The sequence below is a fragment of the Pygoscelis adeliae genome, unplaced genomic scaffold (genome assembly GCF_000699105.1).
Source record: "Pygoscelis adeliae isolate BGI_AS28 unplaced genomic scaffold, ASM69910v1 Scaffold312, whole genome shotgun sequence".
Lineage (NCBI taxonomy): Eukaryota > Metazoa > Chordata > Aves > Sphenisciformes > Spheniscidae > Pygoscelis > Pygoscelis adeliae.
This window is the reverse complement of record NW_008824234.1, coordinates 2,635,176-2,648,189: the sequence shown is the minus strand read 5'-3', so window position 1 is coordinate 2,648,189 and position 13,014 is coordinate 2,635,176. Positions and strand designations below refer to the sequence as shown.

Genomic DNA, 13,014 nt, shown 5'->3' with positions numbered 1-13,014 from the left:
AATATGATAATAATAATAATAATACAAAGCAAGTGATGCACAGTACAATTGCTCACCACCCGCCGACCAATGCCCAGCCAGTCCCCGAGCAGCGGCCCCCCCGGCCAGCTTCCCCCAGTTTATGTACTGAGCATGACGTCACATGGTATGGAATGTTTCTTTGGCCAGTTTGGCTGTGCCCCCTCCCAGCTTCTTGTGCACCTCCAGCCTTCCCAGTCGGTAGAGCATGGAAAACTAAAAAGTCCTTGGCTAGTGTAAGCATTACCTAGCAACAACTAAAACATTGGTGTGTTATCAACTTTGTTCCCATCCTAAATCCAAAACACAGCACTGTACCAGCTACTAAGAAGGAAATTAACTCTATCCCTGCCGAAACCAGGACAACTATGAAGTTTTCCAGGTTTCTTACATCATGCTTCTGCTTACATCATGCTTCTGCATACATGCAGCTGCTTGCGTTCTGTGACCTTCCCAATCTTGGGTTCCCCGAAATAGATTTTCTTCTTCCATAGAGGCAGACTGATCTGAGAGACAGATTCTCAATGCAGAAGGTAGGAGGTCTGGTGCTGACGTAAGATACCACCTCATGAGATGCCCACCAATGTCCTATTCTAAAGAGAGGTTCCTCAGCGGTTCTCCTACTGGTTTTGCAACTGGGTGATGAACCAGTTCCCTCTTCCCCATTCTGGCTGTGTTGGGCTGTTGTCTGAGTGTTTCACTGCATTTTGGGGAGCAGTCCTTACTACTGTATGTATTACAAGGTGCTAGAGTCTATTGAAGTCTGTAGTAAATCTAACAATTAATTTGGAAAAAAACCCCAGGGAATACTGGCACAGAGATTGTTTTGTTTTAAACTGTAAATCTCTCGGTAAAAACTTATTTGAGGAATAGAACCGACAACGGCTACGCAGTCTCTCTGTGAAGCTCTAGCTTTTCCTCCAAATTACATTTGTGCCAATATAAATTTGGAGTGAATAAACAGTAGAATATGGTTGTTCTCATGTATGTGTTTTACATTTCCTTTGGGAGATTATGGCTGAAAAACACAATACCTCCTAATGAACGTCTGGCAAGAACGTAGAGCCCGTTAAGTCTGGCATTTAAGTACTGCATTGCACGTCTCTGATGCTGAACAATTTTCTTAGCGTGTTTGGATTTCAGTATGACCAAATTCTTTCAGAAAGTATTGTCATAGGTTGTAGGGTAATTGTTTTCCTTGTACTGTAGATGGCAGCATGCAACAACCAATGAGGATATTGTCTGCATCAATGGACAAAACTGTGATCATCTGGGAACCTGATAAGGAATCTGGAGTCTGGCTAGAACAGGCAAGTGTCAGTCTTTTTCACAATACATACTGTATTCAAGTTGTGTTTCCAGTATCGTGTGTGTACTGTAAGGAACAAAAACTATAAAATTCTGGGAGAGAAAGGCAAAAGCATTTTCTTGCAAAAATATGCATTCTGATGCTGTGTTGCGAGTAAAACTGTATTTTTCAAAAATGATGTGATGCAATATAATTTTTATTGCTTGTTTGGTTTTCTTATTACCATATTGGGGAGTTTCTAAGGGGAGTTTGTGCTCAACTGTCATTCATAGTATAGCAAGCCAGGTGCTGCATAGTAACACACGCTGTGTACTCCTGGTAAGAAGAGGAAGAAACCCTCCTGAATTATTTGTAGTTAATCCTTGTGGGAATGTGCACCCAAGCAGTTACTACAGAGCAGCTGATGTGCAATTCACAAGCCTGGTTTTACTCACAGTAACTTGTTCATGGGCTGTGTCATTAGGTTTTTCTTCCATATGAGCTGGATACTCACGTTTCACTGTAGTGTTTTGAACGCTGTTCTAATGTGGATCATCCTAAATAAACAAGTAGTACAACCAGATTTATCTAGTGCTTTGGTAGATGTCTTTGTTTTCAGTTGACCCGCTTTTCCAAATTGCAGTAGTTTGGCTGAAATTGTTTGTGTTGGGTTATGCCAACCATTGTTTATGATCTTTCCTGTCACAAAGAAAGTTCTAATCCTCTCTTGGGTGTAAGAAAAAAAATTACGGTAGTGTATTTAATTTTTCCCCTGTTCCTTTGAAAAGTTCTTGTGCCTTGCTACTTGAGGTAGAGATCAGTTCATAATAGGGTGATTACATAGAGTCGCCATTTGTTGTCCCTAGTTGTGGCTAAATTTACAAGCTTCAAAAAATGGGTTGTGCAATAAAGCTTGTTGCAAGTTGTTACTCTTTTTACATTCTGTTTGCATTGGTTAGAGCTCAAATGTGCAGCTTGCAGTTCAGATCAGACATTTTAACTGCAACAATCGTTTTCGCATTGAGGGAGGGAAACCTGAGCTGTAAGCCTGCAGGGAGGAAGGGCACAAGGGGAACATCCTATTTTCTCTCTTTCATTTTGATATGATGAACAAGAAGTCTTTACAAAATTATTCCCCTGCTCAGAGGTGAGACTAGAATTCTGCCTCTAGCATGGCATATCAAAGTCACTTCCATATGAGCGGTATTTTTTTTGAATGAGTGCTAATAAAATGGACATACTAGTCCATACTGCCATTTAGAATGAGGTATAGATTCATTTCATTGTGAACTTAAAAGCAGCTGTATAATAATGGGGGAATTGTTAAGTGTTCAGCTTGAAAGGAATTGTGGTCTTATCTCTTGGATGAAACTTGAAAATGTAACTTTAATAATCTTTAATGTAATTAAAAATTTGGAAGAGCACTAGAGCAACTATAAGGCGTGTGTGTATGCATGCATACATACATGCAAATTCACAAGGGAAGCACAAAACAGAGGCCAAAATATACCACAGAAGGAATGTGGAGCAAATTGCAGGGATTCATGGAGAAACAGGGAAGTGGGAATATTTTAGTGAATCTTGGAAATTAAGGAAAAAAAACCCCAAAAGTAATTGGGAACTACTGTTCCTTTGGACCGTTCTTCTATTTTGTACAACAGAGCAATAGCAAGGCAACAGATGGCAAGAAACTTTCATCCAACAGACGGCACTGAAACATAGAAAGATTGTGTTCTTCTCTCATCTCGTGTAGTGTTTTCTTTCCCCTGGGGGATTCAGCAAGATCCTATCCTGAGATGTTTGTGGAGGGAGGCTCCATTAAAGTGGCATGCAGCTTTAATTCCCGTGATATTTTAGTGCTTAACTTTGCAATTAAAATATTCTTTAAATGTATTTTTGTGTGTAATGTGAACTTTTGCCTATAGCTAAAGTTTCACCTCATGAGATTAGGATGAGTTTATATGAATAGAAGGCCATTTTCATGGTTATTTCACTTCTGATCATTAATTCAGGTGCGAGTAGGTGAAGTGGGTGGCAATACCCTTGGGTTTTTTGACTGCCAGTTTAGTCCAGATGGTTCAATGGTCGTTGCCCATGCTTTTCATGGAGCACTACACCTTTGGAAACAGGCTACAGTTAATAAGGTACGTTGTTTTTTTATTATTATTAGTACTTAAAAGAATTACACTTATATGTCATTTGAGATAAGTTCTATTGTTAATAGAAAAGTGTAACAGTACAATTTAAAATTAATGATTGAAATAGTCCTTCTCTGAATATAATATTCTGTAGGAGTCTCGCTCCTGCACAGAAGGGAGGTTGCAATCTCCCAGGCTCTAAACCCTGTTGCTTCCCTGTGGGAACTGTGAAGTCAGTGGAATAGATTGAACTCCTCTGTTGTTGTGCTTTGTTCAGAAGTGGCAGCTGAACCAATAACACAAGTTTCTTTTAGATTGGAGCAATAAATCAGTATTAGTGTCTTTTTAGCCACTCTGAGTTCTAATAATCTGCTGTCTTTTTTTTTTTTTTTGCTTTCTTAATAAGGATATTGATACTTTTATTTTGGTTAGAATATGCCAATCAGTCAATTGAAAACTCCTTGCTTCTTTGGTGACTTTTTTAATAGAAAGAATGGACTCCGGAAGTTGTGATTTCAGGACATTTTAACAGTGTAGAGGATGTAAAGTGGGATCCAGAAGGAGAGTTTATCATCAGTGTTGGTTCTGATCAAACTACTAGACTCTTTGCTCCATGGAGAAGAAAACAAGAGACAGAGGTACGATCTTCAAAGATTTTGTGAGCTTGGTAAAGAGGGCTTGTCTGTCCTGAGTTTGGAACAAGTCACCTGAATATGACTCAAACCTGAAATTTCCCCAAGCCATGATCTATTCAAAACTGCTTGTGTAAATGCTTGGTTTGGTTGTTCAGTATGTGCTGTTTCCACTTTAAAAATACTAGTGGCAGGGTTTTAGCAATCACATAGCAGGACTGCTGTTTAATCCTGAGTTCACCTCCACATTACCTTCAGCTAGTTCTTCTAGGGTCTTAAAAACCAGTCTCCGCAGTAATTCAGAAGGAGGAATACGTGGCTGATTCTAATAACCAGCTCTTGCCCTTGTTTAACACTTGGTTAAGCACTGCTGCAGGTAATCATAAAGAAACTCAACTTTGGTTGTGTTTTTTTTACACAAGCTTAATCTAAGCAAAGTTCTCACCGTATTTTTTACACTATTTTGTTTATGACTGTTTTACTGGAATGATTGCATGAGTGCAGTTGGTACCTGTGCAAGCAACTTTTCAGGAAGAATTATTCCTGAATAACTTTGTGTGTTCCAAAATAAGTCTAAATTTTGGTGTGGGAAACCCTGTCTAGGAATGCAAAAGTTCCTGTTTCTAGTTGCTCATGCATTTATTTGATGCATTTGCTTCGTGCATCATGTGTTGTAGGAAGAGCATCTCCAGTTTCCTTCCCTGTGTTTTCCCCTGATCTCCAATCTGGAGGGTACAACAGCTCTGTGGAAAAGATAGTATGTTGGATTTGACATATGGAAGCAAAGTCTAGGACTAGCACAGATGTAAGTTGGCAGCATTCAAAAGAGTTGTCAATATCACATTCTCTGTGACCTGCTGGAGTACCACTCTTTATTGTTTATGCTGCTTGCTAAATTTTTATCCTATTTTCTGAAAGAACTGAGCTTTGCATGATTTACCTGTACAGCTGTTCTTGCTGTCCCTGAAACTTTTGAATTAATTGATTTAGCAGAGTGATTGCAGACTTCATATCTAAGTTTGTTGTGAACTGAATTATTGTACTTCCCCTTCCTGTTCTGACACAGAGCAGCCACCTGGCTAGTTCGACCAGGTGTAAATCCAAGTAGTGTCAACGCTTGTTGCTGCATGGGGTGTGGGAGAAAGCTGTAGTATCCTGTTGGTGGGGTGAGGTGGAGGGTTGAGATAGAAATGGGTCATTTGTAGGAGTGTGTTCAGGACTTCTGAACCCTGAAAACCAGGTGTTTAGTTTTACTGCTCATGAACTTAGATAACATAAGCTTTTAAAATGCCTTACTTTTCTTTACCATCCTGAGTTTAGCATCTAAAAAATTACAACAGGAGACATCTGATGTTTGTCTTAACAAGACACAATGGATGGTTCAGATATCTATGAAAAGTTAGTATTACAGCTCAATATTCACGTTTTTCTCTATAAAAAGAGAACTAAGTGTTAAATGCAAATAATTATCCCTTCTCAAAATCTCAATTCTGATATTGTACTGGGCTCAAATATCAGAAATGAGGGATAACAATCAGCTTCAATTTATCATGCAAATTTGCACCCTGATTTTTCTGGAAGAAGCTTATTGCATGACTTAGGCAGCCCTCTCTTTGTCTGTTTTGGGGTTTGGGTTTTTTGGTTTTTTCATACCTGTTATGTGCTGTGTTCTAAAGTATGCAAAGATGCACCTAGTAAAGGGAAAGAAGGGTTTATTGCACTGTTTGCTTGTTTTTGTTGGTTTTTTTTTTAAGAATTAATGCTTTTTTCTCATTGGAAAATAATCAAGCTCTTGTGAAAGCATGAGATTTTGTAGGATCTCTTAAATATCTCATTCAGGTTCTATCAGAAGCTTCGACATTCGAAACTCAGTTGAATTTTTAGTGCGATACATGCAGTTTACAGTCAATGTAATGCCTTTCCGTATGTTTGTATGATATCTAGTACAATGTAAATTCTGTCTTGGCTGCAATTTTCCAGGCATTGTAATAATGAAGTAGTCTAAGTTAATTCTAATTGGTTAAATTAATTCTAATTATGTTAGCTGTTAAGTCAAAAGTGCACACTATATTTTTTCCAGCTGAAGTATCATGTAGGAGTAGTAGCAAATGACACTTAACTAAAAATCTTTTTGTGAAAGTGTATTTACTAGAAAACAGTTGGTTTTTGTTAAGAATAAATTTTTTCATGTGTAGAATAAATTAAATTTTTAGAAAAGCAATTTAAATAATTTAATATCTTTTGCTAATACTCTGCTTAGTGTGACTGTAAAACTAACTTATTTAATTTCTACTCAGCTGTTAATTCTGGTTTTCTTGGGTTAATACTTGAAGTGTGGATATGAATATTTCAGGAAACTAGAAAAAAATCAATACTTCAAATGAAAACACTTCTAAAATCATCAGGATTTTCCAGATGTTTTTCCTATAAGAAGCTATTTTGGTTCTGTCAGTTTTTTGCAAAGATTCTATTAAATGGTCTCACTAAAATTGAGTATTTGAAGAAAGGGGGGAAGTAGGAACCTGTAGCCTGCTGACAGCAGTGCTGCTGTACTTTGTGAAAGACAGATGAAGGAAGCAAGGTAATTATTACTACCTTTCTTACATCTTTCAGAGCTACAGTTTTGAAAGTACTAAGTAGTATACAATCCTCCTTTTGCTTAAGCAAATTATGTCCTATTCTTGACTGTCTAGCATAAAGAAGTTGCAGTTAAGTGCGGTGTGCCCTTAATAAGAAAGGTAAACAAATGCTTAAACATATCTGAGCAGGGACACAGTTTACTAATTACAGGAATTGTTTGGTGGAAAAATAGGATTTAACTGATGTATGTGAGCATACATCAGTTTTATGAAAGTCAGTAGAAAGTTGCTATTAACTTCCCTTTACGTTATTAAAGTCAGCAAGTAAAGTATTAGTACCTTGATGGAACTCAAAATCTTGCTGCTTTTCTGGTTAAGAATTGTGTTTTAACTGCATGTCTGTTTGATTAGGTAACCTGGCATGAAATTGCAAGGCCTCAAGTACATGGATACGACATGCGTTGTCTGGCGATGATCGGCCGGTTTCAGTTTGTGTCGGGAGCAGATGAAAAAGTGCTTCGAGTTTTTTGTGCTCCCAAGAATTTTATGGAAAATTTCAGTAACATCACTGGTATTCCAATGGAGAAGCTGTGCTCCCACGTAAGTGTGCTAAAGCAATGCTGAATGAACACAGCCCTCTTTCATGTAAATAAAATTAATGCTTTAGGAAATGTCAAATTGCCTTAAACTCCATAAACATTCTTTTAATAGTTCTGAAACCTTAACCTTGTTTTTCTTTTTCCTTCTATTTGCTTCCCTGTGTGTTGTTTCATACATATTTTCATGGTGTTGTCTTATAAAACGGGTTGTATTTGAAACTAAACAAGACCTAAAGTCTGAAGATTGCAAAGAGTATGGGTAAATTTTAAATAAGTCAGACCAAGTAGTCTACTGTACACACTTGGTGATTTGAAAGCAAACAATAAAGCCTGGGAATGTGCTTCTCCTTAATTTAAGGGTGTAGTGTAAAGCTTTCAGCACTGTTGTTAGTTGTTACATATAAATATTTATAAACATGTACTTGCTCATGCTTTATTTCCTCTTGGCATTGGAAATTTTCTTGAGGCCTTTACATTCCAGTTCTTAGTTGCCGATAAGTATACTTTCCTACTTTGTGGAAAGACAAGACTGCAGAGTTGCCATCCTTTGTTTGTTCCCCATCCGCTTTAAGATCTAATTCTGTTTTTCTCTGCATTTTGTAGAGCAGACCTCATTCAGGATAGTTGCCCCTCTGTACAGTGCCTTGCATGCTCTTTGCATTTCGGGCTCAAAAGTGGTGATGTCTGTGCAGCTTCTCAAAGATGGATTAGCCTTTCCATTTCATTTAACAATTGAAACATCTGGGAAAGAAACCTATTCTTTTTTGATAGCAAAGAATTACATAAGTAGCTGTTTAGCGCTTTAATTCCGTAAGACTTTGTAAGCATTTGCGTTAATGACATTGTACAAATAACATTGTGCTTTTATAATGCTGGCAGATGTCATTATTTTACTTTTATGTAGACTTTCCTTATCAGCTCTTCCTCTGAGTACTATTTTTTGATTCGTGATATCACAAAGTGTTTCACATGGGCTTTGTTTAGAGAGGAAAGCTTTACGAGCTCTAATGATACAGCTACTCTTAAATAGCTTTATTGAAATTGTTTTCTATGAATGATTTTTTTCATTAAAGTGGGTAAGCTTTTTCTTAATTTAGTTCAAACGCCTTCCCCGAAAAAGTACTTAAAACCAAAAAAGCCAGCTTTATATTCAGGAAGGGTTGAATAGGATTATATTCAGTTCAAATCCATGGGATTGTATTATACTTTGGGTTGTAATGAAGAACCATTTTTGTTTTAGAGGCATTAGACTGATGTGTGTGTGTCTCATACATTTTCTCATCAAATTATGAACATTTAAATAAATAACATAGTATTTTAAGCTGTCACCTAAATTATTAATCCAATTCTGTAGAACAGTCTTTCTTTGAACTTTTTCAGACACTGTAAGGAAGGGGTTTTACAGCTATTAAATCTAATGTTTTTCCATCTCTGCACAAAGGGCCCCAAGTTCACTTACCCTTTCTAAATTTTGGCTTTTTCCCCCCCATGCCCTTACGTAAGTATTTTCTGTCTGATGATTCGTCTTTCCTCTGTGCTGCTCTAAACAGCCGCGGACTCCAGGCCCATCTCTGTGCCACATACTGGGTTGTGTTTGAAGTTGTGGGCACAGGCACTCACCTTCTGTCCCCTTTTCCAAAATGCTGCTTTATTATTTCACCTCAGAACAGACTATTTCCCAGTCCTATTGTGTTAAAAACTGCAGTGCTCTCAGTTGGTTAATTATCATGTATATCCTAGAATAAACAAGATTGTGGAAGAAAACCTGTAATTAGAGATGAAGATGCATGCTTTACAGCAAAACCCTTGAGCTGAGGCCTTAGAAAAGCTTTTTTTTCTGGCAGAGTTTTCATTTTGTCCAGGGTATGTTCTGGATGAGTTCGGAGTTTTTCAAAGTGCTCCCTTTCACTTCTCTAGAAAAGTCTCTTTTTATCACAGGGATTCCTTAAACTGTGGCCTTTGAAATCTGAACCTACATGACAATCTGTGTGTAACCTTTCTTTGTTCTTTTTTTTTTAATTCAGCAATCATGTGATCTTCCAGAAGGTGCAACTGTGCCAGCTTTGGGATTATCCAATAAAGCTGTTTTTGAAGGTACAGCTAATGAGAAATAATGGTGATGGTGCTTCATGTGGAAACTATTTTTTTTGAATGATTGTTTTAGCGTACGTCTTTTTGTTAGGGCTGTCATTGTAAGCTTGACTGCAAGTTTAGAATCTAGAAATAAAATTGTGCAAAGTGTTTATTTCTCTGGTAGCACCTGAATAGGGTGCTTAAAAATAATAAAAAAAAGCACTAGTAAGAATCTTTCCTCCCTTTCTCTGCCTTTGGTTTCTCCCTTAAACATCCCCTAATGTCTTGTGCAAACCTCAAATGCTCTTTCTCTGCCTCCTATACTGTGTCCCACACCCCTGTAGGAAGTAACCCCACTCGGACTGCGCAGTGCTCCCAAGAGCCTCTCCTGTTGACTGATCTTGATGAGTTTCACACGGATGCAAGGGCTCATTGCTCTCTTGTGATGGGTCTGGGAGTAGCCAGGGCAGGATATTATTTGAATTCCCCCACCTGCTGTTGTTCCTGTTTCCTCCATGCTCACTACCCGTGCTTCCCCTCTCCCCTCCTCACCCCCCACCCCTGAGAAGAGTGATGACTTTTAGACAAAAATTAATATTGAATAGTGTACTGTGAAAACTAGGTTCAGAGTTGTTAAAGCGGAACTACCTGTTGCTACTTGCGGTTTCTCTGTAAAATACCTTGACCTCTGAAGCTATATTCTGGAGTCCTTTTTGCACTCTCCTCAAATGTTAGCATCCTTGTAGAGGCTTATAGAAGTAATGACGCTTTGAGGAGGATCAGTCACATTTTCTGTTTCAAGGAAAATAGCCATAAACCTCCTCCAGGTAAATGATGCTTTGTGAAAGTATTTGGGAAGGAAGAATTAGTTAGCCAACAGTAACTGATGTTTTGTCGGTAAAGGCTGGTGAGGCACCAGATGAATTTCTTGGAGAGGCGGTGGGGGTTGCATTGTGGGGGAACAAGGAAGGTGGGACAAACATCTGTCTAGAATGATAAAAATAACTGAGTAGTGTCTTGAGACCGGGGATGGGACTGGTAATCTGGTGTTTAATAAAGTCTCTGGTAAAAATGCACTTACACTGTAATCTACAAATTAGGTCAGACCTGTTTTTTCTCTGCTTAAAGCTTTATCAGAAGGTGTGAATTAAAAAAGGAAGCATTTTAATAAGCTTTGTCTCCAGGGTCTCCAATGGCAATACAGCTAAATTTTCCTAAATCTTCTGTGAGAGAAAAGTAGCTTTGTTGTAGTTGAAGTAACTTGTAAAATGTGTTTTAGCAAAAGCTTTTTTCTGCTTTCTCATGAGTCCTTCCGCTGAGAGAGAGAACAAAACTTCCTTCTCCTAGAGTATTGTCACACACAGAATAACTAATTTCCATTGATTTCATGTGGCACACCCAGAAGCAGCACTATGAGTAGAAAAGATGTCAAATTTTCCTGTATTGACCACCATTGCCCACCCAATGCTGTCGGCACTGATGGCTTAGGTTAAGCCCCACAGACCTCTCTTCTTGCTTACTCTGCAGAGGAATCTTCATGGTGAGCGATGATCAGATAGTGGTCTCAAATTAGATAAATGTTGCTAATTTCATTTTCAAGGGGAGAGAAGACAGGATGAATGAGAAGATAGTTTTTCTGTTCTGCTTTTTCTGTACCTGCTTTTTTAAACTGCTGTATTTGAAATGTACGTTTGGCAAAAAGTTAGATTCTGTCTGAAAGCAACTATTCCCCATCTTTGTACCTTTTCTTCACCTTCAAAGTGAAGGACAGAGTTGAATTTTTAACTTAAAATTAACTAAGTAATTTCAGTTACTTCTGGTACTTTTGCCTAAAGCTAAGGACTGTGCCCTCGGCAGTTTTGCTGAAGTTTGCAAATTGTAGATACACTTCTGCAAGTATGGCTTTTCATTTCAGGGTCTACATTAAATTTAGGAATTCATCACTTGTATCTGAGATTTTTGCCTTAAACATTTTCAAATATAGAAGGAAAGATTTAATGTTGGGGAAGCACAGGTTCAGCTCCTGGTGACTGCTTCTTTCATGTAAATCAAAGTCTCTTTAGGAATCTCTAAAAGAGACTGTGCTGATGGAGAGAAGTCAGTCTCAGAATGAAATTAGTCCAAAGGTTAGATTTTCTTTTTTCCCCCTCCTCATTCTGATGTGCATTAGAATAACTAGATTCTACTAATCATATTTTTGTAACTCTGGAGGCAGCGAAACCTAATCTCAATTACTTATATTGTAAAAACAATAGATGTTTTTTACTTGTATAATAACTGCTCATATTTTCCCTCCTCTCAAGTATGTTCTCTCTAGCTAATGAAGTCCTTACTTTGAATAGGAGATATGGCTGTTCAACCAGCTGAGGATGAAGAAACATTTAATACCATTTCGAATCAGTATCCTGAGATTTATTTTCAACCCTTGATCCTTACAGGTATGAGATACAGGTATGAGATAGGAAATAGAGAATGAGGTTCATTGGATATAAACTTGAAGCATTATTTAGCTGATTTTTAGATTATTTAGTACCAACTTTGAATATGTTGTAAAATGTCTTTTAGAACCTCCCCCGGAGGATCACTTGCTGCAGAATACCTTGTGGCCTGAAATTCAGAAGTTGTAAGTTTTATTTTTCTTTTTTACTTAATTTACAAAATTTCCAGAAAGCTATTGCAACATAACAGGCTGCCCAGGGAAGTGGTTGAGTCACCATCCCTGGAAGTATTTAAAAGACGGGTAGATGAGGCGCTTAGGGACATGGTTTAGTGGGCACGGTGGTGTTGGGTTGACGGTTGGACTTGATGATCTTGGAGGTCTCTTCCAACCTTAATGATTCTATGATTCTATGATTCTATATTAATGTAGTCTGGTCTTGTAACTCTTCCTATTTTACTACCTGATTTGACTATGTGTGCAATGTATTGCTTGTAAAATAAATAAATTATATGTATATAAAAATTAGGAAACTGCAGAAAACGGCAGTTAGAACTGATGTGTCACAAAATTTTATTTCCCTAGTTGTTTCTGTACCAGTGAAATATGTATGTTTTTTAGCACAAAGCTATTCTTTTGAATTTGTAAATATCAGACTTTCATTGTCCCTTTAGATGTTTGAGTTTTGAAGGTCTATTTAGGGCACCAATCCCTGTTTTTTTTCCCCTTTTTGTTCCAAGAGGGTAGTAAGGTTTCTGGTCTGCTCTACGAAACTGTGGCATGTTTTCATGGTCTTATCTGTGCTCTGGAATGTGATGAGCCTCTCTTTCCATGCTGCAGCCTTTGTTTATGTCTGTCTGCTCAGCACATCTGCTTAAAACCTTGCCTATACTGAAGGTCTCTCTGCCTAAGGAGTTTTCTGCTTCTTTCCACTTCTGGCACAGACTTGCAGATCAAGTTTGTCTTTCTGGTATGGAAGTAAAGGCTGAGGCATCAGAGGAGCTTCCCCCTTAAGCCCCCAGCCAGTCCCTGAGCAGCGGCCCCCCCGGACAGCTTTCCCCCAGTTTATGTACTGAGCATGACGTCACATGGTATGGAATGTCCCTTGGGCCAGTTTGGCTGTGCCCCCTCCCAGCTTCTTGTGCACCTCCAGCCTTCTCAGTTGGTAGAGCATGGGGAGCTGAGAAGTCCTTGACTAGTGTAAGCACTACTTAGCAACAACTAAAACATCGGTGCGTTATCAACTTTGT

At 38.2% G+C, this 13,014-nt stretch overlaps 1 protein-coding gene across 1 annotated transcript in view; it reads left to right on the top strand.

The window, feature by feature from the left end:
- ELP2 (elongator acetyltransferase complex subunit 2) overlaps positions 1–13,014 on the top strand; it is a 48,822-nt gene that overhangs the window by 24,941 nt on the left and 10,867 nt on the right. The window contains exons 9-15 of the mRNA XM_009334968.1: positions 1,228–1,328; positions 3,319–3,450; positions 3,933–4,082; positions 7,067–7,255; positions 9,279–9,348; positions 11,670–11,765; positions 11,893–11,950. Of these exons, the coding sequence (XP_009333243.1) occupies positions 1,228–1,328; positions 3,319–3,450; positions 3,933–4,082; positions 7,067–7,255; positions 9,279–9,348; positions 11,670–11,765; positions 11,893–11,950 (796 nt within the window). The remainder of the gene's footprint in view (positions 1–1,227; positions 1,329–3,318; positions 3,451–3,932; positions 4,083–7,066; positions 7,256–9,278; positions 9,349–11,669; positions 11,766–11,892; positions 11,951–13,014) is intronic.